At 41.3% G+C, this 23,653-nt stretch overlaps 1 protein-coding gene across 2 annotated transcripts in view; it reads right to left on the bottom strand.

The window, feature by feature from the left end:
- Nucleotides 1–23,653, bottom strand: part of IKBKE (inhibitor of nuclear factor kappa B kinase subunit epsilon) — an 85,840-nt gene that overhangs the window by 11,132 nt on the left and 51,055 nt on the right. For both annotated transcript variants that reach the window (XM_077295159.1, XM_077295160.1), the window contains 11 exons: nt 20,974–21,084; nt 19,867–20,046; nt 19,546–19,742; nt 19,271–19,335; nt 17,475–17,566; nt 12,658–12,759; nt 12,036–12,108; nt 7,359–7,468; nt 6,046–6,122; nt 3,606–3,645; nt 3,414–3,515 (listed from right to left, as the gene is read on the bottom strand). In XM_077295159.1, the coding sequence (XP_077151274.1) occupies nt 3,414–3,515; nt 3,606–3,645; nt 6,046–6,122; nt 7,359–7,468; nt 12,036–12,108; nt 12,658–12,759; nt 17,475–17,566; nt 19,271–19,335; nt 19,546–19,742; nt 19,867–20,046; nt 20,974–21,084 (1,149 nt within the window). The remainder of the gene's footprint in view (nt 1–3,413; nt 3,516–3,605; nt 3,646–6,045; nt 6,123–7,358; nt 7,469–12,035; nt 12,109–12,657; nt 12,760–17,474; nt 17,567–19,270; nt 19,336–19,545; nt 19,743–19,866; nt 20,047–20,973; nt 21,085–23,653) is intronic.

Genomic DNA, 23,653 nt, shown 5'->3' with positions numbered 1-23,653 from the left:
CAATGACTAGTGTATAAGCGAAGGGGGCATTTTCAGCACAAAAAAATGTGCTGATAAACTTGGCTTATACACTAGTATATACAGTAGTTAGGTATATTGACTCTACGAACTACGTTTTCCTACCGAAATTAATGGCCAGAAACCCTAGATTGATCACTTCGTTTTTTGTGCTGTTCAGTAATTAAGGATTCTATGCTACATTTAGGTGCTGACACAGCACGCAGTGAACTCTAGGAAGGACTTGTGCTTCCCTCCCTGTTCTGCTGGAAGAGGGGTCACTCTGTAGGACAATATAAGGTGGAGCAGTGATTCCGCTACAACAGACTTTGTCTACAGCACTTTCTCTGATGTATATACAGTTAGGTCCATATATATTTGGACAGAGACAACATTTTTCTAATTTTGGTTACAGACATTACCACAATGAATTTTAAACAAAACAATTCAGATGCAGTTGAAGTTCAGACTTTCAGCTTTCATTTGAGGGTATCCACATTAAAATTGGATGAAGGGTTTAGGAGCTTCCGCTCCTTAACATGTGCCACCCTGTTTTTAAAGGGACCAAAAGTAATTGGACAATTGACTCCAAGGCTATTTCATGGGCAGGTGTGGGCAATCCCTTCGTTATGTCATTCTCAATTAAGCAGATAAAGGGCCTGGAGTTGATTTGAGGTGTGGTGCTTGCATTTGGAAGGTTTTGCTGTGAAGTAAACATGCGGTCAAAGGAGCTCTCCATGCAGGTGAATCAAGCCATCCTTAAGCTGTGAAAACAGAAAAAAACCCATCCGACAAATTGCTACAATATTAGGAGTGGCAAAATCTACAGTTTGGTACATCCTGAGAAAGAAAGAAAGCACTGGTGAACTCATCAATGCAAAAAGACCTGGGCGCCTACAGAAGACAACAGTGGTGGATGATCGCAGAATTATCTCCATGGTGAGGAGAAATCCATTCACAACAGCCAACCAAGTGAACAACACCCTCCAGGAGGTCGGCGTATCAATATCCAAATCTACCATAAAGAGAAGACTGCATGAAAGTAAATACAGAGGGTTCACTGCACGGTGCAAGCCACTCATAAGCATCAAGAATAAAAAGGCTAGACTGGACTTTGCTAAAAAACATCTAAAAAAGCCAGCACAGTTCTGGAAGAACATTCTTTGGACAGATGAAACCAAGATCAACCTCTACCAGAATGATGGAAAGAGAAAAGTATGGCGAAGGCTTGGTACAGCTCATGACCCAAAGCATACCACATCATCTGTAAAACACGGCGGAGGCAGTGTGATGGCTTGGGCATGCATGGCTGCCAGTGGCACTGGGTCACTAGTGTTTATTGATGATGTGACACAGGACAGAAGCAGCCGAATGAATTCTGAGGTATTCAGAGCCATACTGTGTGCTCAGATCCAGCCAAATGCAGCCAAACTGATTGGTCGTCGTTTCATACTACAGATGGACAATGACCCAAAACATAAAGCCAAAGCAACCCAGGAGTCTATTAAATCAAAGAAGTGGAATATTCTTGAATGGCCAAGTCAGTCACCTGATCTGAACCCAATTGAGCATGCATTTCACTTGTTATAGACTAAACTTCAGACAGAAAGGCCCACAAACAAACAGCAACTGAAAACCACCGCAGTGAAGGCCTGGCAGAGCATCAAAAAGGAGGAAACACAGCGTCTGGTGATGTCCATGAGTTCAAGACTTCAGGCAGTCATTGCCAACAGAGGGTTTTCAACCAAGTACTAGAAATGAACATTTTATTTAAAATTATTGAATCTGTCCAATTACTTTTGGTCCCTTTAAAAACAGGGTGGCACATGTTAAGGAGTTGAAACTCCTAAACTCTTCATCCAATTTTAATGTGGATACGCTCAAATGAAAGCTGAAAGTCTGAACTTCAACTGCATCGGAATTGTTTTGTTTAAAATTAATTGTGGTAATGTTTATAACCAAAATTGGAAAATGTTCTCTCTGTCCAAATATATATGGACCTAACTGTATATATACTGTATATTTGGTTAATTTTGTAATATTCTCCATATAGTCGAGGACAGACTTTTCCTCCAGTTTCTTGAGTTTATACGGGGATGGCAGGGGAACGTTGGTTGGGAAATAGGATCAGAAATATATATATCTATTCAACCACTGTGCTAGACCGCAGGCGAGCCCGTGCTTTGCATTCACTTAATTAAACCAGTTTGCTCTTGGTGTAGTAAGGTAAAGGCGGCCGGTTCAGATGGGCATGGCAACAGGTAAATTCCCATAGAGTAAATTGCAGAAACAGTTCTCTTGGGTGCCGAGCTGTCCAGCACAGTGGATATAGCCTTCTGGCAAAATGTTTGTTTGGTGTGTTTCCTTTGTGTATTTATCAAAACCGAGTAGGAATATCTTTGTTCCTAAGTAAAATAGTTACTGACAGTGGACTATGTGGAAATTTGTTCTTTTCTATGACTCCGCTGGATCTTGAACAACACTCTCGGTGCATGATTTACAGATGTTTGCAGACATAATTACATTGTCGTAATCTGTGTCCCTTCAGATAATATATTAATTCAGAGGCGCTTTTCATGGAGACATTTTGATGGAATGTCAAGGAAATCTGTCAGCAGGTTTTTGGTACACCATTTGAGAGCAGCATGATATAAGGGCAAGAGACTCTGATTCCAGCAATGTGTCAATTACTGAGCTGTATGATAAAATCACCTTTATCTGCTGCAGATTGTCCAGTTCCCCGAATACTGAGCTCTGTATAACCCGTGAATACCACTGAACGGATGCTTTCTTCCTATGCACAGGGTACATATAAAGCTGCCAATCAATGGTGGGGGTGGGGTTATACAGAGCTCATAAATATGGAGAACTAAATTACAGCAGATTCACTGGTCCTCTAGTGATAATCTCCTGTAATACAATTGAGATATTAACAAAACTACAGCAAGCAACCTAGTAAGTGACACATCAGGGTCTCGGTGTCTACATTATGCTGCTCTCTGATTAGGTGGCAAAAACCTGGATCCTAATCACTAGGGAATCACTAATTGGGAATCACTGTCCAAGACCCTAAACCTTACTTTCCTCTCGACCAAATTAAATACTTGGTTGTGCATGAGAAAAGTGAAGAGTACGATGAAGACTATACAGTGAACAGATCATACTAGATGCCAACAGAAAAAAATTGTTGGCATAAATTTGCATTTTGCTAACAAACTGTCATAAAAAAATTAATCTCTCTGTACATGATACGAACCAAAGTCACAAACATTACCCAGAAAAAAACATCATAATGATGAAAGAAAACACACATTACCTATCAAATTGGAAATTTTAACACTGAACTGTGAAAAGCCTGATTTACTAAATTGCTTTAGAGTAAGATATTGGTTATTTGCATCACTACACAACTGTACCTCATCCTGCCGCTGTGTCCTGATAGTGCCACTCGATATTTCTCCACGACATCTTCTTGAAATATTTTCAGGACTTTCTTGGCTAAATCTGCTAAATTTATTCTGGCAATAGATTTAGAATGGAGAATAAGTAAGATATTATACAGGAAAGGGTCCGTTTTACTTTAGAAAAAGCTTCATTCAGTGACTCACTTGTCCAGCTTATGTATCTGCTCTTCATTGTACGACAGCCCTGAAACAAGAAAAAGAAAACCATCTACATTCTGTATTAAATGGGACAAGTCACCTCCAAAAAAGCAGATGGCCTGCAGATATAGTGGCAATGTACACGTACATAGTGTTTATATTCTGTGTAGCCGGTTTACTGGATCAGTGGCTAAAAGGAGAGAGTTAAGTTATATTCTCCGTACCTCCACTTGTCAGGGCCGTGCATGTTTGCGCCACTGGCTTGAGCTGTGTTCGCTCCGATTTTGCTCTATGTGGAGCACTGTGAGGGCAGAGACAGACTGCCGCATAACTCTTGCGATGATGATGATATATGCATGACAGCATATATTTCTCTGCAGCTGTCAAGCTCAGGTCAGGAGAGACAGCCAGTCCAAGAATTGCAATGTGATCCTCACATGACCTAACATTGAAGCTAGCTAGATCAAGAGCTAGCAATGCGCTCCTGCAACCTGGTGCAGCACTTACAAGCTCTGTTGGAAAGATCTTGTAAGCACTGAGCATGTTCGATCACCGCCGCTAGAGTACAGGAGTGGCCGATAACCTAGGCAATAAGGCACAAAAAATAAAATAAAACTATAATTATCAGGGGAGTAGGGAAAAAGTATCATAAACTGTAAAATGGAATGTTGTTTGTTTTTACAAGCACTATCCAATTATGCCCATTGGTGAAGATGAGCACAACCTTGTATTGTTACCAACACCACTAATTTCTACCTTTTTCGTGACCCTAAAATTAAATTTCTATACCCTTGGACCTGTGAGGAGCGGGGTGTTGCTGCATAGGTTCTCACCAGCCATTAAAATAAGGCATGAAGCCATCATGACCTGGGTCCCCAGTCTTCCATTGTCCCAAAAACTTTTGCGTCATAAGAATTAAAGGAGCAGCGTAACACGCATGCAGTACTCTTACCATATGACCAATATATGTGGACGTTTCTGTATTTGATTCCAAAATATATGAATGTTTTATAATATGTAAAGTGTAAAATTGTATATACCTCGGTTTTATAATATGCATTAATAATGCTGCTCTGACATAATAATTAGTATTTTTAGGGTAGATAATATCCCACATTATGGTAGTATCTTTACCCAAACCTTTCCTTCAGTCTCCTCATCCATCCCGCAGATAAACTTGACAGACATTGACAAGTCTTTTTTTCAACAGTACTAACTATATAGCTATGTCACTATGTACTGTGGATAATAAGAGCCCGGAGAAGGAGATTTCCTGAGTGAGATAAAAGGAATCCAGGAACACTCGGTTTCTCAGCAAAATTGGTTTGCTGAGTTATTGTCATACTTTTATTTACGAGCCTAGATTTTTCTGAAGTGGCACCCAGATTGGTACTGGGACCTATCAATCCCTCCCATACAGATTTTGGGTAAGCTCAGGTTAAACTGGGCCCATTAATGATCTAATATTACATAGAGTCTACAGCTAAGTCATGCAGGGTCAGAGACTATGAAGTGACGTGGATTTGTTGAGGAACTCTGACCTATGCACTATGATAGTACTTGACTTATGCATGGGTGAGGAAACCTGAATAATTACTTAGAGCTTTGATGGGCAGTTCATTTTTTCTACTGTAACGGCAGATATGAACCTGATCCTCTATATGGAGTGAAAGTCCTTTGTTGCCAAATATGTTGCCGAAAAAATGATTCCAAAGCCTGCCAAACACATTGGATGGCTGTTGGGCGCCAATCATCTGGCCAGCAGCCATCTCATCCATCTCTCCCATATATAAGAGTGATCGTCCAATATCTCTGGAAGTAGCTTTTCTCCGGGAGAACAAAATAATTGACAATCAGAAATTGGACATGCCAAATCCTTAACTCCCCCGGCAATCAATTGTCTGGGACCCCCATATACAGTAAGCTGTCGGTTTAACCCATCAATAGCAGCGGGTTCAGCCAACATTGGTCTAGTGTGTATGGGGGGCTTAATAGCTAATTGACCTTCTAGTTTCCATAGCTATGTATACAACCTATGTGAATAAGGCCTAAATCAAATTTGAATCATACATTCTCCTATATTGTGGTCGTCCACTACTTTATCATTGATGACCTTTCTTTTGGATAGGTCATTAATGTCTGATCGGTCGGAGTCCAACACCGGCATCCCTGCCGATCAGCTGTTCTTGGTGACTGAATACGCATGACAGTTGTGCCAATACAGGAACCCAATTTCTAAGAGATTTGGGTAATGCTTTAAATGACCACAGATAGGACATTTTTGGCAATATTGGGGACCAGGAATGTATAATTTTCTGCTGTTTTATTACATGCAGTAAATTTCCAGTGCTAATAAAAATCTGAAAATGCTGGATTTTCCTTAGAATAGAATTAACAACATACATAATTCTGTATAATTTAGAAATCTATGCATATATTAACTCACTTGGATGATGTTTTTGCTTCTTAAATTGCTTGAAGATCAGCTGCATTTTTTGGAGACAGTGCTTCATACGATCAGTGCTGGATACAAAAATAAAACAGAAATTTATTCGCCGTACTTTTCTGCATCGCTCATACCCACTTATGTGTAGTGTCAGTAGTGGCAGACCCACAAAAAATAATGTAAATCATGCTGCAGACTTCCCTGCAGACTGGCTACGTCTTTACGAAAAAAGATAGTCACTTACCCTGGTAATTCTTCTTTTCTTAACAGGGTTTCCATGCTGATCGCAGCACATCCCAACTCCCATTTCAGCACTTCGGACAAGAACAGCCTCTGATTGGCTGTAACTGTCATTCTGCACAACAGTCACCAGTGGAGGCCGGGTAGCGCCGAGAGCGACATGGAGACCCTGTTAAGACCAGAAGAACCAACAGCAGAGCTGATTGTATTCTTCTTTTTCTAAACTTTGTTGCGAAATTTTTTATAAAAAAATCTCAACAGTACTGCACTTAAACCACGTAATTCCTGTCTATGGGAAAAATCTTCTTTAAAACAAAACTAAGCAAATAAACAGGCAAAATTAACTTGCAGGGAAATCGGCAAAACCGGTCAATTAACGGCATAAAAATAAAAGCATCCAAAAATATCCACTTTGCTGATACTGTGTGGATTTTCCATTCAAAAATGTAAAAAATTTTAAATCCATAGATTATCCATTTGTGAACTCAACAAAATTACTTGAAATCAAGGGAACCTGTCACTTGCTTTGTTACCCACTAAACCACCAGAATGTGGTTATGCAGCTGGGGTTTAGTGCTCCAAACAGTCCTATGTCAAAACAAAAGAATTTCAGCATTAGAATAAAACAAAACTTGCTGATGCTGCCATGTGGTCCTCCTTATTTATGAGCACTGTATAACTCCACGCCCATCGCGGATAGGCAACTTTCTGCCTATGCAAAGTGTACACAGAAAGCTGCCAATCAGTGATGTGGGCAGAGTTATACAGAGCTCAGCGATCAGAGATTAGATAGATCTGCAACAGATAAAACAGGGATTTTTTCAAAACTACAGAAAGTACCCCAGAAAGTGATACATTGCAGGAATCAGGTTCTCTGCCTCTGCTTCATGCTGATCTCAGATGGGGTAACAAAAGCCTGGTGATAGATTCCCTTTAAGGTATGTAATAAATAAAACTGTTTTGAAACAATGCTGAAAGATACTTAATATTTGCATATGAATCTCACAGAGCTGTTTTTTTCTTTGAAATCGATACAACACATAGATCTGTGATTGTGGTTTCCTGTTTGTTACCTGGTATCCATACGAATGTGATCTTGGTAGTTTGTAACCTCTAAAAGCAAGAAGCCCAGCTTGCTTTCTTTATGTTGGCTGTGAGAACAACTGGACAGAGTGTCCCTTATCTGCAGGTAACAGAGAGATCGGTACATTTTTACAAATCTGGCTGACAATATGATCATTTTAAAAAACGGTACATAAAACATCCGAAAAATCATTTTATCAAACTTCACAAGAAAGTCCTTTGGTCTACTCGTACCTTGAAATGTCCCAGAATTTGTAGTGCGGTCACACAAGACTCATCCTACAACATCTGCAGTAAAGATATAACACTACTGAGATTAGAGCCTCGAAGCCCAAGATAGAAATGACCGCGAGGCATCAGCCCTCCATCAGATGCCAAAGAAGAGCAGAAAGCCAAATTACTTTTACTGCATTGATGGAAGTTTTTGCGATCTTTACAACAATATTACATAGGATTGAATGAAAACTAATCCAACCTCCAACTTTGTTGGGAAAGTGTCTCTCCCTTAAGAGACCAACTGTGTAATGAGTCTCATTGCCAATGCTTCATGGGAAAATAGTATGCAAATTAGCTCTCATATAAAAAAAGGAAAACTAGCTCACTAGTGGCACCCACTGTGTCCTGTAAACTGTGCCTTCTAGAAAGTAGATTTACAGAACAACAAGCTATCTGAAATAAGTATTGAACACATCTAAAAATTTTCAAAGTAAATATGGTGCTATTGACACAAATTCTCACCAGATGTCAGTAACAACCCATGCAACAGATAGGGGTTCCTGCCTTTTGACGTATGGGTACGTCATGGCGATCGTAGGTGGCACAGGAACTGCCGGGAGCTCAGCTGTTGCTGCCAGGAGAAGTGCCCACACCACCTCTGGCTGTTTAGCCCCCTAAATCGATATCAGTTGCAGCATTTGGGAGGCTAGGAGAGGGGGTCTCTCTCCAGTCTGATTGGCACCCCCGCCATGTCATGGTGTTGGCCAGATCGTTGCCATTCTAATCCGAGATCATCATGCCGACCTCCGGGTCAAGCTACGATAAACCTGTTAGACCATGCTGAGAGCATGGTCTAAGAGGCTTCTGTCAGTGTAATACTGACAGGTATAATAAAAATAATATTATATCCATTGAATACGTACATTTACAGTGGGGCAAAAAAGTATTTAGTCAGTCAGCAATAGTGCAAGTTCCACCACTTAAAAAGATGAGAGGCGTCTGTAATTTACATCATAGGTAGACCTCAACTATGGGAGACAAACTGAGAAAAAAAAATCCAGAAAATCACATTGTCTGTTTTTTTATCATTTTATTTGCATTTTATGGTGGAAAATAAGTATTTGGTCAGAAACAAACAATCAAGATTTCTGGCTCTCACAGACCTGTAACTTCTTCTTTAAGAGTCTCCTCTTTCCTCCACTCATTACCTGTAGTAATGGCACCTGTTTAAACTTGGTATCAGTATAAAAAGACACCTGTGCACACCCTCAAACAGTCTGACTCCATACTCCACTATGGTGAAGACCAAAGAGCTGTCAAAGGACACCAGAAACAAAATTGTAGCCCTGCACCAGGCTGGGAAGACTGAATCTGCAATAGCCAACCAGCTTGGAGTGAAGAAATCAACAGTGGGAGCAATAATTAGAAAATGGAAGACATACAAGACCACTGATAATCTCCCTCGATCTGGGGCTCCACGCAAAATCCCACCCCGTGGGGTCAGAATGATCACAAGAACGGTGAGCAAAAATCCCAGAACCACGCGGGGGGACCTAGTGAATGAACTGCAGAGAGCTGGGACCAATGTAACAAGGCCTACCATAAGTAACACACTACGCCACCATGGACTCAGATCCTGCAGTGCCAGACGTGTCCCACTGCTTAAGCCAGTACATGTCCGGGCCCGTCTGAAGTTTGCTAGAGAGCATTTGGATGATCCAGAGGAGTTTTGGGAGAATGTCCTATGGTCTGATGAAACCAAACTGGAACTGTTTGGTAGAAACACAACTTGTCGTGTTTGGAGGAAAAAGAATACTGAGTTGCATCCATCAAACACCATACCTACTATAAAGCATGGTGGTGGAAACATCATGCTTTGGGGCTGTTTCTCTGCAAAGGGGCCAGGATGACTGATCCGGGTACATGAAAGAATGAATGGGGCCATGTATCGTGAGATTTTGAGTGCAAACCTCCTTCCATCAGCAAGGGCATTGAAGTTGAAACGTGGCTGGGTCTTTCAACATGACAATGATCCCAAGCACACCGCCAGGGCAACGAAGGAGTGGCTTCGTAAGAAGCATTTCAAGGTCCTGGAGTAGCCTAGCCAGTCTCCAGATCTCAACCCTATAGAAAACCTTTGGAGGGAGTTGAAAGTCCGTGTTGCCAAGTGAAAAGCCAAAAACATCACTGCTCTAGAGGAGATCTGCATGGAGGAATGGGCCAAAATACCAACAACAGTGTGTGGCAACCTTGTGAAGACTTACAGAAAATGTTTGACCTCTGTCATTGCCAACAAAGGATATATTACTAAGTATTGAGATGAAATTTTGTTTCTGACCAAATACTTATTTTCCACCATAAAATGCAAATAAAATGATAAAAAAACAGACAATGTGATTTTCTGGATTTTTTTTCTCAGTTTGTCTCCCATAGTTGAGGTCTACCTATGATGTAAATTACAGACGCCTCTCATCTTTTTAAGTGGTGGAACTTGCACTATTGATGACTGACTAAATACTTTTTTGCCCCACTGTATGTATAAAGAGAAAAAAAGTACACGTATTTGGTAATGCCGCGTCCAGAACTGCCCAGCCTATAAAACTGTCACACTAGTTAACCTCTTCAGTAAAGAATAAATTAAGAATTGTGCCAAAAAACTATGCTTTTTTGCAAAAAATAGCATTTCTAGTGTGTTACAGCAGCCAAACATAAAAACCTAATATAAATCTGATATTGATGAAATCACTCTGATCCAAAGAATGTAGTCGCCTAATCACTTATACCACATGAGGAACGGCATAAAAAATAAATAAAACCAATTCTTCTCCTGCTGTTGGTTTGGTCATTTTGACTCTCAAAGATCGCTGCTCAGCTAACATTTATCCTGCACTCTACGCTGAGCGCTTACACTGGGGTTTCATCTGTGTACATCTCTGAAATACGTGATTCAGACGGAACCCCCTGCAAAGCATTCCCTATAATGAGGCAGATGGAGACACTGTGGATGGCTTCTGGCCTATGATGCGGCATTGTCCCTCTTTTTTAGCATGTATAAAAGCACGGTCGGCCACAGTTATGTGCACCTCTGAAAAGAAGGACACCACTGAACAGAGGCCAGACACAGTCCAGAGTAGCTCTGCTGCCTTATTATAGTGAATTGATCCCTTCAGAGTTTCATCTGAATCACGTCATTCGAAGATTTAGATGGAAACCCGGACAGAAGTGCTCAGCATAGAGGGCAGGATAAATGTGATCCCAAATGTTATGTAAAGTGTTTCCAATAAAAGCTTCAACTCAATCCAAAAAAAAAGCAAGCCCCCACTCAGGATAGTCATCTGTTAACAGAAATATTAGGGGCTTCCAAACTACTAGTAGTACAAAGGCTCTGGAAAAGTGCTAAGGTTCCTCACCCCCCAAAAGAAATTCAACAAATTCTGCACTCCCAAATCCAAATGCCCCCCCTCCCTTCTGAGCCCCAGTGTGCCTAAACCACATTTAGAGTCCACATATTTGGCATTTCTGTAGCATTGACAGCCTACCTAATTTACGGGTGCATGTCTCCAAAAGCACGAGCTGGACATATCGTCCCGGTGACTACAACGTACTGGGCACTACAATAGCAGATTTGCAACTTTCACTCAGCACCATCCACTGCTGCTTGTTTCTGGAAAACATCCATGGAGTCAAAGTTGTCCCTACACCTGTAGATAAATTCCCAGAGGGGTGTAATATGGCTGAAAGGATGATTATATTTGCGACACCATATGGAGGACTATGCGCGACCATTATTCTGAATGGAGGACTATGTGGGTATCATTATACTGTATGGAGGACTGTGTGAGGCCCATTATACTTTGTGGAGGGCTGTATGGGTATAACAGTTGGGGCATCATACTGTGTTGGGGTCACCATACTTTGTCAGGGGAGATGAAGAGGGGTACCGTAGGGCCATCATGCCATTTGTGTGGAGTGTACTGTGGAGGAAGTCACTGTGGGGATATCTAGCTGTATTTAGGGGGCACTTTTGTTGGCATCATACTTTATGGGGGCAATAAAAGGGCAATCTAGAAGCTTTAATAGCAGGAAAATGACTTTGTAGGGGCGGTAAAGTTGTGAGATATGCTCTTCTGTGACCCCACAGAATATTATGGTTTTTTTTTTGAGAGGGTGCGGTGCCAAATTAGAACTTCTGCTATGGGACCCCATGATTTATATGTATGCCCCTGTCCGTGAGGAAATACTCAATCCATTTTGAAGAGGCAGAGCTGCAGAGAGATGAGAGAGCAGCAGCCAGAACCAACCATGAGATAGGGGGGGTGTCTCAGACTTCCTGTAGACACTGTTGCAAATCTGTAGTCACAGATCACAGCTCTTCATTCACGTATATTGTGTAGTTAAATTCAAAGTATAAATTAAAAGATTAGGAAAATATTCTAGAACTGTAAACTTACTAACTGCAGCTTTTTCCGACTGTCTTCTTGATCAAGTTTGTCAGTGGCCGATTCCTTATAGGCAGCATTGTGTCTGTAAAACAAAAATGAGAATTGGATTAATTTATTTCATTAAATTCACTACAAAAATGTGACAAATATGTGTTTAATATGTGCACTCAGTATGCTAATTAATATGGTTTTTAACAAGCGGGCGACGCTCACAGAATTCTCTGGGGGTGTCTTCAGGCTGTGCTGCATTATTACCCTGTGACAGGAACCCAGAGAACCACCTCTTACCTGATGGCATCCGTAACTCTTCTTTTGAATAGCCAGCCTTGTGCGACATCATATTTACATCACGCCATAACGATGACATAGCGCCCAGCCGGCTAATTAAAAGAAAACCTGCGGATGGCATCAGATAATAGGTGGTTCTCAGGGCTCATCTGTCCAGTAGTCACAGTCTATTGATCTGGCTGCCGAACTGGGTCTTACAAATCAATTCCCACCAACTCTGTGTATAAGATATACTGCAATGTGTATATCCCAAAAATCTGAAGTGTCAATGGTACTGGCCTGTTGTATACTGCTGCCAGTTCTGACAGTTTAGAAGGTAACCCACACAGCATTGCATCCTTACAGTCTTGTACTTCTGCTTTCAATGCTGCACATGCAGTTATAGTATGTCATCACTGCTGATTTCTTCTCAATGATCCTGCGGCATTCTGCTTTCAGATTTTCACTGTAAAGAGACAGATACTGCAAGATAATTTGGGCACATTCATGAATTACTGATAAGACTAAACTCAGCATTCAACAGGAAATTGACAAAAAAAAAACAATTTGTTTAAAATATGTATCTGAGATGACTTAGGCTGGAGTCACACATTAGGGATGCCGGGCGGTAGTGTGTCACGTAGCTGGGAACTACCCATAAAAATGGTTTATCAGGAATTGACACAGTTTTGCAGCATGTACGGGTGAATCATATTAAAGTCCTGTGTTTCTTATGAAACCCCTGAGGATGCAAGATCATTATACGTGAAACGCGCGTTGGGGATTTATGCATCTGTGATGACCCAGCTTTGTGCATTACACCGTGGAGGCAAAAAAATTCTTTACAAGTTCAACAAAACCACAAAATCTTACCATTAAAGTGTTTATTGTGGATATTTCGTTACAATCAGTATTTTTTAATTTCACCCTTACATTACCCTTACGCCTACTGGTAACTAAGCCAGTTTTGCTATTAGACAGTTTTTCATTATCTCCCCCATTATGTGCACTTTTAAGAAGTGAAATCATGATGTGGATTTTATACGTAAAGTTTTTTTTTGCTGGCACTTTACTATGGGTAAAGTCATTTTTTTCCATATACACTTGAATGGGTTCATGTTTAAAATGTAGGTCCTTTAGCCACTGTATCCCTTATTTGTAAACCTTATGCTTTTTATGTATCTATTCTATTTCACTATATGCACCGCTAGGATGAAGTGTGCTGGAATTTGTCCTCTTATATGTTTTTCTGACTACTCAAATAATATTTTACAAATGTAATCCTAATAAAAATGATACTTTATTAGATAAAAACGTCATTTTTTTATATTAATTCTATACTTGTAGTGGACCTGCAGTAAGTTGCAGTAAACCACTCACAGCTTTGCCATGTCATTCTCATATACAGGTGCTTCTCACAAAATTAGAATATCATCAAATAGTTAATTTATTTCAGTTCTTCAATTTCAAAAAGTGAAACTCATATATTATATAGAGTCATTACATGTGTTTATTTCTGTTAATGATGATGGTTATGGCTTACAGCCAATGAAAACCCACAAGTCATTATCTCAGTAAACTAGAATAATTCACAAAAACACCTGCAAAGGCTTAAGTGTATAAAAAGGTCCCTTAGTCTGTTTCGGTAGGCTCCACAATCATGGGGAAGACTTCTAGCTTGACAGAAGTCCAGAAGGCAGTCATTGACACACTCCACAAGGAGGGTAAGCCACAAAATGTCATTGCTAAAGAAGCTGGCTGTTCACAGAGTGCTGTTTTCAAGCATATTAATGGAAAGTTGAGTGGAAAGAAAACGTGTGGTAGAAAAAGGTGCACAAACAACCGAGATAACCGCAGCCTTGAAAGGATTGTTAAGAAAAGGCCATTCAAAAATTTGGAGGAGATTCACAAAGAGTGGACTGCTGCTGGAGTCATTGCTTCAAGAGCCACCACACACAGATGTATCCAGGACATGGGCTACAAGTGTCGCATTCATTGTGTCAAGCCACTCATGACCAATAGACAACGCCAGAAGCGTCTTACCTGGACCAAGGAGAAAAATAATTGGACTGTGGCTCTGTGGTCCCAGGTGCTGTTTTCAGATGAAAGTAAATTTTGCATTTCATTTGGAAATCAAGGTCCCAGAGTCTGGAGGAAGAGTGGAGAGGCCACAATCCAAGCTGCTTGGGGTCTAGTGTGAAGTTTCCACAATCAGTGATGGTTTGGGGAGCCATGTCATCTGCTGGTGTAGGTCTACTGTGTTTTATCAAGACCAAAGTCAGCGCAGCAGTCTACAAGGAAATTTTACAGCACTTCATGCTTCACTCTGCCGACAAGCTTTTTGGAGATGGAAATTTCATTCTCCAGCAGGACTTGGCACCTGTCTACACTGCCAAAAAAAGTACCAATACCTGGTTTAAAAACAACAGTATCGCTGTGCTTGATTGGCCAGCAAACTCGCCTGACCTTAACCCCATAGAACATCTATGGGGTATTGTCAAGAGGAAGATGCGAGACACCAGACCCAACAATGCAGACGAGCTGAAGGCTGCTATCAAAGCAACCTGGGCTTCCATAACACCTCAGCAGTGCCACAGGCTGATTGCCTCCATGCCACGCCGCATTGATGCAGTACTTGATGCAAAAGGAGCCCCGAACAAGTATTAAGTGCATTTACTGAACATACATTTCAGTAGGCCAACATTTTGGATTTTAAATGATATGAAGTATTCTAATTTACTGAGATAATGACTTTTGAGTTTTCATTGGCTGTAAGCCATAATCATCAACATTAACAGAAATAAAAGCTTGAAATAAATCACTCTGTTTGTAATGACTCTATATAATATCTGAGTTTCACTTTTTGTATTGAAGAACTGAAATAAATTAACTTTTTGAGGATATTCTAACTTTGTGAGAAGCACCTGTACTTGATATATGACCTTAATCCCTATTTGGTATATAAGATAAAACAACTTTATTCAATATCTATAAAACCATGAAAAGACAACCACAGTCAAACATAACAAACAGTCAAACATAACAAACAACCATGCTCACTAAGCACACCCCTGTCACAGTTCCTATATCACCCTACCTGGCAGCGGAGGTTGGCACCCTACTACATAAACGAGATTGGCGCCCCCGCTCAGCGTTGGCTGCCCCTAGTGCTCCTGTAATCACCCTATGTTGGTGTCTCACTTGGGCAGACAATTATACAACACTGGACAAATAGATAAAGTAGATGATAGAGGATAATGGAGTCTTAATGGCTGATAATTACCAAATTTGAACTGTGGCAGGGTGAGAAATAGAGACAAAAAAGTGCAAAAAGTGCTAAAGTGCTCATGTGTACTTCATATACTGATAGGCACATCATTGAGGCAGGTTCTAACATCTGATAATGATGAGTATCTTTCCTCTCTTGCTGCTGTGATTGTTTTATAAGCATTTGATATCAATAGACAACTCTTGTCCGGGTCTGCAATGATGTGCCTATCAGTATATGAAGGGTAAGGCCATTAATGCTAAACTTATCAGTTCTTTATACTTCTCTGCCTACTTAGCTATCCACAGAGCATCTAAGGGTCAGCCGTCGAGGAGTGGGGGCGCCATATCCGCTGTACAGTAGGGTGCCAACCTCCACTGTTAGGCAGTGAAATAAAAGTAGGGAGCAGCATAGTGAGGTTTCATTTATGTACACATGAGCACTTTAGCACTTTTTGCACTTTTTTGTCTGTATTTCTCACCCTGCCACAGTTCAAATTTGGTAATTATCAGCCATTAAGACTCCATTATCCTCTATCATCTACTTTATCCATTTGTCCAGTGTTGTATAATTGTCTGCCCAAGTGAGACACCAACATAGGGTGATTACAGGAGCACTAGGGGCAGCCGACGCTGAGCGGGGGCGCCAATCTCGTTTATGTAGTAGGGTGCCAACCTCCGCTGCCAGGTAGGGTGATATAGGAACTGTGACAGGGGTGTGCTTAGTGAGCACGGTTGTTTGTTATGTTTGACTGTGGTTGTCTTTTCATGGTTTTATAGATATTGAATAAAGTTGTTTTATCTTATATACCAAATAGGGATTAAGGTCATATATATTGTTTTCTAGATTTCCCTGGACCTTTAGTTTATAAATATTTTGTCAGTTTCTTGAAGCACCTGTACTTGCCACAATACTAACCAGTGATTGGAATGTTTAAACCCAGCTTAATTTCTAAGCAAATGCCTTAAAGAAATGAAGGACTCACTTAGGGCTCATTCAGATGTCATTTTTTCATGTACGAGTTCTATCCATGTATTTCTCAGATTTAAACTCATTTAAACTCATTCCTATGATAGTCTATGGGGTTATTCACATGTCTGATTATTTCCTTGGAACGAGAGGTCCACACAGAAGCAAAACTTCTTCAGGGAGAAGATACAGATTAGATGTTAAAAAAAAATTTTTGACAGTGAGGGTGATCAATGAGTGGAACAGGCTGGCATGAGAGGTGGAGAGTTCTCCTTCAATGGAAGTCTTCACACAGAGACTGGACAGACATCTGTCTGAGATAGTTTAGTGAATCCTGCCCTGCATTGAGGAGGTTAGCCTTGATTACCCTGAAGGTCCCTTCCTTCCAACTCTAACATTCTATGTTTCTATGAAAACTTGCTGACGCAAGTCTATTGATCTGTGAAAAATATGGATGCCATCCATGTGCTTTTTGTTTGTCAAGGACTAGTTGATATGAGAAGATTTAGAAACCCTCATCTGTTGGTTTTTTTTAATATGAAAAAAGCTGATGAAATTCTGACAAAACTCTGATCCCCTCAATCTAATCTGGTGTAAAATTCTGTTTCAGAGCTCCAAATTCCTTGTTTCTCCTCTCAGCCATACAGTAAAAATAATACCAGCCGACTGAAGTAGGGATAATCATACTATAAATCCATATACACTGAATTGTATCATGAATGTGTGAAATAAGCAGGTGATATAAATCTCTCTTAGAAAAAAATAGTGTCTCTGGTCCTTGTAAAAAAAAAAAATGCATGTCTTACACTGAACTTTCAAAAACGTAAACTCAAGACTTTTTTTCTCATGGAAAAATATAAGATCATTTTCATTCTTACATTTATTTTGTTTGATTTATTTTGCTCTTGTATAATAACTAATATAATATAATGCGAGTCACTTACATGAGCCAATACGTTCCTCGGAATATAAATTCTTGACATGTCAACAGCGACTGCGTCACTCGCAACGTCTGGTAGACGGCACTGACCGCATTCTGCAATTACACCAACATTTGTGTCTGAGTTGTTTAGGTTGTAGAGAATCCGCAGACAAGTTTTAGTTTTAAATCACATCTAAAACGTCACACGTTGCAATAGCTGAAATATATCTCATCACAACAACAATATAGAACTGAACTGGAGATATGAAAGGAGCCATGCCAAGTGTGGGCGTTATTCCATCACTATAATCAGGCTTATTATAAGAGGTTAGGTGCAATTCTAGACCTTTCAGCATGTATAGGCCAACAGACCAAATAACAATAAAGGGTCCTCCGCTTCTTCAGAAGGCTTAGTGCTCGTTTCCCCTCTCCTCACACTTCTCATTGCTTGTAGGAGAGTATTACATTCTGACTATTCCTTTCCCACTAATTGGCTAATATCAGCAATATTCCAGTAACATTAGATATTTTTTGCAATGAGTGCCCCCTAGTGGTTGCTGGAAAGATAGCATTATAATATGCCATTTTGAGTAAGGGGAAACTGAGGATTTGGAGTGATGTATCAAAAAAAGTGATCCCTGGCCCATATAATGATTTTTTAGGAAATATTCTGATTAAATAATATTAAAGGGAGTCTCTCACCTCATATTTACACTTGATGGTCCAGCTATGATCTGACTCGCATCCCAGACTGCTGCAGCAGGTTCGGCGGTGCTCAGTCAAGCGGGGGCTCTGTTGACCTCTTGTGAAAGCCTGGAGCCCCCGCACATCCATTGCTCCAGAGGCGGCACATGCGCAGATTGAGATCTCGACACCGAGGTCTCCTCTCCTGAGATCTCAGAACGACATCGCGTTGCTGAGATCTCAATCTGCACATGCATTGCCTCTGGCGGCCATTTTCATGGAGCCACTGCATTGCAGCAATGGAAGTGCGGGTGCTCCGGGCTTTCACAAAATGTCGGCATTGCCCCCCGCACCACCGAATACTGCCGCACCAGTCTGGTATGGGAGTGAGATCATCGCCCTGCAGCGTCGGACCACCGAACACCCCCTCTTCCCAGTCCAGGGCCAGCAGAATTGCCCAACTTCTGCTGCAGCCACACTCCTGGTAAGTACATTCCGACTATAAGATGCACCCACATTTTCCCCAAAAACTTTTGGGGAAAGAAAAGCTCATCTTATAGGCTACTTTCACACTTGCGTTGTGCGATGTACGTTGCAATGCGTCGTTTTGGAGAAAAACCGCATCCTGCAAAGTTGCCCGCAGGATGCGTTTTTTCTCCATACACTTGCATTAGCGACGCATTGCGACGTATGGATGCGTCGTGTTTTGGCGGACCGTCGGCACAAAAAAACGTTCCATATAACTTTTTTGTGCGTCGTGTCCGCCATTTCCTCCCCGGACATTACAATGGGGCAGCAGATGAGTTGAAAAACTGCATCCGCTGCCCCCGTTGTTCATTTCTTTCACAACGTGCGTCGGTACGTCGGGCCGATGCATTGCGACGGCCCTGTACTGACGCAAGTGTGAAAGTAGCCATAGTCTGAAAAATTGGTGGGAAAACTTGCAAAATCGGCAGTGTATCAGATAATTATTTTCCACACTGTATAGGCATTGACTTTTTCCATCTTTTGTTAGCATCACTATGTATTAATGCTACTGTCAAGAACTTTTCACCATGTGATAAGATATCTTTGTGAATCCACGTTATCATATTATAAGAACGTTTGCAAAAATAGGAGATAATTTTTACTTACTTTTGCATCAGAACAATCAATGGAGACGTCAATGGATGGCAAAAACCTGGGAAAATCAAATGCAGCTGGAAAGAAGAAACAAGAAAAATTTATCACTTGGCTGATATGACAAATCCTCATTTTTTTCCAGCACCTGATTGGAAGGGAGGGGACCCCATAAACGTAAGACCATCGGCAGATTTAATCTGCTAACATTAATCTGTTGTTCTTAGCAATGTTATACAAGGGTAAAGGCAACAACAATTCAGTGGCTACTAGAATTCTCCTCAACTTACGGTCTTTGTAGGTCACTCCCACTGGACCTTCACTCTCACAACCAGTTAAAATGAATGGATATTGTTCTGTTGTCTTAGAAAGGTGCTGAACTTGTAAGGCTGGACTGATGGGATACAGGTGGCCTTCATAGAAATAGGTCTGCATTTCGGGTGAAATTCCAGTTTGCTTGGCTACATTCTCCATAAATATAGTCAATCTGTTGCAACAAAAAATACAAAGAGAAGACATTAAAAACAACAAAGGTAAGCAAAAATATATAGGGGGATGTATACAGTTGTACAAAATATCTTTTCATATATGGCTGGTTTGGCTTAGCTTACGAGTTATAATGATGTATGTAAATCTTGTGCATTTTGGCGTGTGGCAAGGAGAAGACATGGATGACCATCATCTCTAGAATGTTATTGGTCTCAGCAAAGAACTGATCAAAGCCCCAGCATTTCTCCTGATCAGCTTCCAGAATATTTGGAAGGATGGCTTTTAACTGTGTCTTCAATCCTCTGTAAAACCAAAAAGAGAACAATAAAAGGCTATGTTGACCATTAGTGGTTGTCGAATAAAAGTATTGCAGGTTTATAATGCAGAAATGGATAACAGGAAGTTGAGCATTAGGGATGGAGCAAACTGTGTTCAAAATGATAAAGAGATTTAGTTAGATCATAAAAGATTTTTTGAGAGCTTAAGAAAATCTGGATATGGTTGGGCTTACAGATTATAATTGTTCCATATACATCAATGATAGAGGATGTTGAACCCTGTTGAGTAGAGTTGATGTGACTTGATTCACACATCCCAGGCAATTGGTTGTTATAGTTGTCTGTGAACTCTGAACCACCTTTCACATCCTGGCATCTGGCTCTTCTATTGACTAGCCAACCTGGTGGGACATTACACGTGAATCATGCCTTAACGGTAAGGTTACACCAGGCGGCTAATCAAAAGAAGAGCCACGGATGCCATCAGGTAATAGGTATTTCACCCGCTCCTGTCCAGTGACCACAGACCACTGTGATAACGCGATAGAATGGGATGTGTGGATCGATTCGCACCAATTGTACTGTTGAGGGAAATTTTAAGGTGAGGATACTGTGGTGTTGAGATGATGAACAGAAGTATTCCACTGTATAGGAAGTATTCCACTGTATGCCTTAAAAAGTCAGACATGATGAAGCATTCTGTCAGGGGTATGTGTCGGAAGGTTCTCAAGACAAAACTCCAACGTAGAGCTCTGAACAAAGCCCAAGTGAGTGTCCATTCTCAGTTTTCACCACGTGATAAGGGTTTTGTCAGCATTATGTTTAATGATCAGCCGATGGCTTGAATAATTGCGTTATCCAGTTAAGACAACCCCTATAATATTATTTTTTCCATTAGTATTCCTGTATTAAAGACATTCTGCGAAACACACTTTTAATGTGAGCTCTTACTCAGAAAGACGACAAGAAACTGGCAATTCAAAAATCCAATCAATGGGTCCCTTCTCCTTCCGTTGCACTCCTGCAATGGCACCTGGTGGCTTTTCTGCTGTAATTTTGTGCCTGAATGTCAATAAGAGACATGCATCAGTAATGCTATATTCACATTTCCTTTTTTTTGCGTGGCATTACAATATTTTAATATAAAAAAAACAAACAACAAAATATTCAACTATGGTAGCCAGTCTTACATACATAACATATGAGATATATCTTCAGTAGGACAATGGCCACCTTATGAAACCACTCTGATATGGTGAGAGGGAGGAAAAACTACTAACGGCAGCAATGACCATATACAGCACCACTTAGATACTCTGTTATATGGTCATCCCTAATGACCACTCTATTAAAAAATAGATGAAAGTAATCTGTAGAGGACAAGTAATTAACCGATTATACAATAAAACACTTAATAGTCCCATTATAAGAAATAAGCAGCTGAAGGGCACAATTATGCTGATTCACTGAAAGCTTGTAATGTAATGACTATAATAACCATTTATTGTAGATATAACCAATTTAATACATCAGTCGTCCAGGGATCAAAGCACCATTTTATGTCTGTGGGAACAGAACAGTTTCACTGCGCCAACAGAGGTTCAGTCCTTCTCATTGACCCAGAACCCAATACCAAACCACAGTCTAATCCTGGAGTCAGCTAGACTAAAGTTAGAAATATCGGTGACTTTCAAAAAGCTTAAAGAAATAGTAATAACTAGAAAATATGTTTGTACCTCTACCTTTATAAAAAGGAGGGATTTGTGTTGAAGACTTGTTACTTCTTAAAGAAGCACTGCTGTTCATTTTTTGGTTCACTAAAACTGTGTAACTGTTACTGCAGTGTCAGTGTGTCAATAGGCTCATCGATTGCTGACTTCTCCGGTTTCCAGCGCTGTTCTTCCGGGTCACGAGACGGTGATTTGGACTCTCCGTTCTGAGGCTCCATAGGCTTACATTGTAAAACATATTTCTGGGTCACACAAGGCGAAGCTCAATCATCCTCACGTGACTCAGAAGAGGAGAGGAGCAGCGCTGGATACCGGAGAAGATGGCAGCGGGTGAGTATGTTAAAGCACTGACACTACAGTAGCATTTACACAGGTTTAGGGAGCCAAATAACGGCAGTGCGTGTTTAATGTGCTGAAATTTTACAGAGATCAGCACTCCTGAACTTTCAAGTCTTTCATGCACCTTCACAGCCTTTTTACCACCAGTGCATATTAGTTTATAGGTTGCAAAAAGCTGGGAGCTGCCAGAGGCCACTAGGTCTGCCCAACACCCTACTAATACTCCCAGCTTATTGCTGGGAGCTGCCAGAGGTCAATAGGTCTGCCCAACACCCTACTAATACTCCCAGCTTACTACTGGGAGCTGCCAGAGGCCACTAGGTCTGCCCAACACCCTACTAATACTACAAGCTTACTACTGGGAGCTGCCAGAGGTCAATAGGTCTGCCCAACACCCTACTAATACTCCCAGCTTACTATTGGGAGCTGCCAGAGGTCAATAGGTCAGCCCAACACCCTATTAATACTCCCAGCTTACTATTGGGAGCTGCCAGAGGTCAATAAGTCTGCACAACACCCTATTAATACTCCCAGCTTACTACTGGGAGCTGCCAGAGGCCACTAGGTCTGCCCAACACCCTACTAATACTACAAGCTTAGTACTGGGAGCTGCCAGAGGTCAATAGGTCTGCCCAACACCCTATTAATACTCTCAGCTTACTACTGGGCGCTGCCAGAGATCAATAGGTCTGCCCAACACCCTATTAATACTCCCAGCTTACTACTGGGAGCTGCCAGAGGCCACTAGGTCTGCCCAACACCCTACTAATACTACAAGCTTACTACTTGGAGCTGCCAGAGGTCAATAGGTCTGCCCATCACCCTATTAATACTCCCAGCTTACTACTGGGCGCTGCCAGAGGTCAATAGGTCTGCCCAACACCCTATTAATACTTCCAGCTTACTACTGGGAGCTGCCAGAGGTCAATAGGTCTGCCCAACACCCTACTAATACTACAAGCTTACTACTGGGAGCTGCCAGAGGTCAATAGGTCTGCCCAACACCCTACTAATACTACAAGCTTACTACTGGGAGCTGCCAGAGGTCAATAGGTCTGCCCAACACCCTATTAATACTCCCAGCTTACTACTGGGAGCTGCCAGAGGTCAATAGGTCTGCCCAACACCCTACTAATACTCCCAGCTTACTACTGGGAGCTGCCATAGGTCAATAGGTCTGCCCAACACCATACTAATACTCCCAGCTTACTACTGGGAGCTGCCAGAAGTCAATAGGTCTGCCAACACCCTACTAATACTCCCAGCTTACTACTGGGAGCTGCCAGAGGTCAATAGGTCTGCCCAACACCCTATTAATACTCCCAGCTTACTATTGGGAGCTGCCAGAGGTCAATAGGTCTGCCCAACACCCTACTAATACTACAAGCTTACTACTGGGAGCTGCCAGAGGTCAATAGGTCTGCCCAACACCCTATTAATACTCCCAGCTTACTACTGGGAGCTGCCAGAGGTCAATAGGTCTGCCCAACACCCTATTAATACTCCCAGCTTACTACTGGGAGCTGCCAGAGGTCAATAGGTCTGCCCAACACCCTACTAAT

This window comes from Ranitomeya variabilis, chromosome 3, assembly GCF_051348905.1.
Source record: "Ranitomeya variabilis isolate aRanVar5 chromosome 3, aRanVar5.hap1, whole genome shotgun sequence".
NCBI lineage: Eukaryota > Metazoa > Chordata > Amphibia > Anura > Dendrobatidae > Ranitomeya > Ranitomeya variabilis.
Note: the sequence above shows the minus strand (reverse complement) of the source record. Positions and strands in the feature narration are given on the sequence as shown.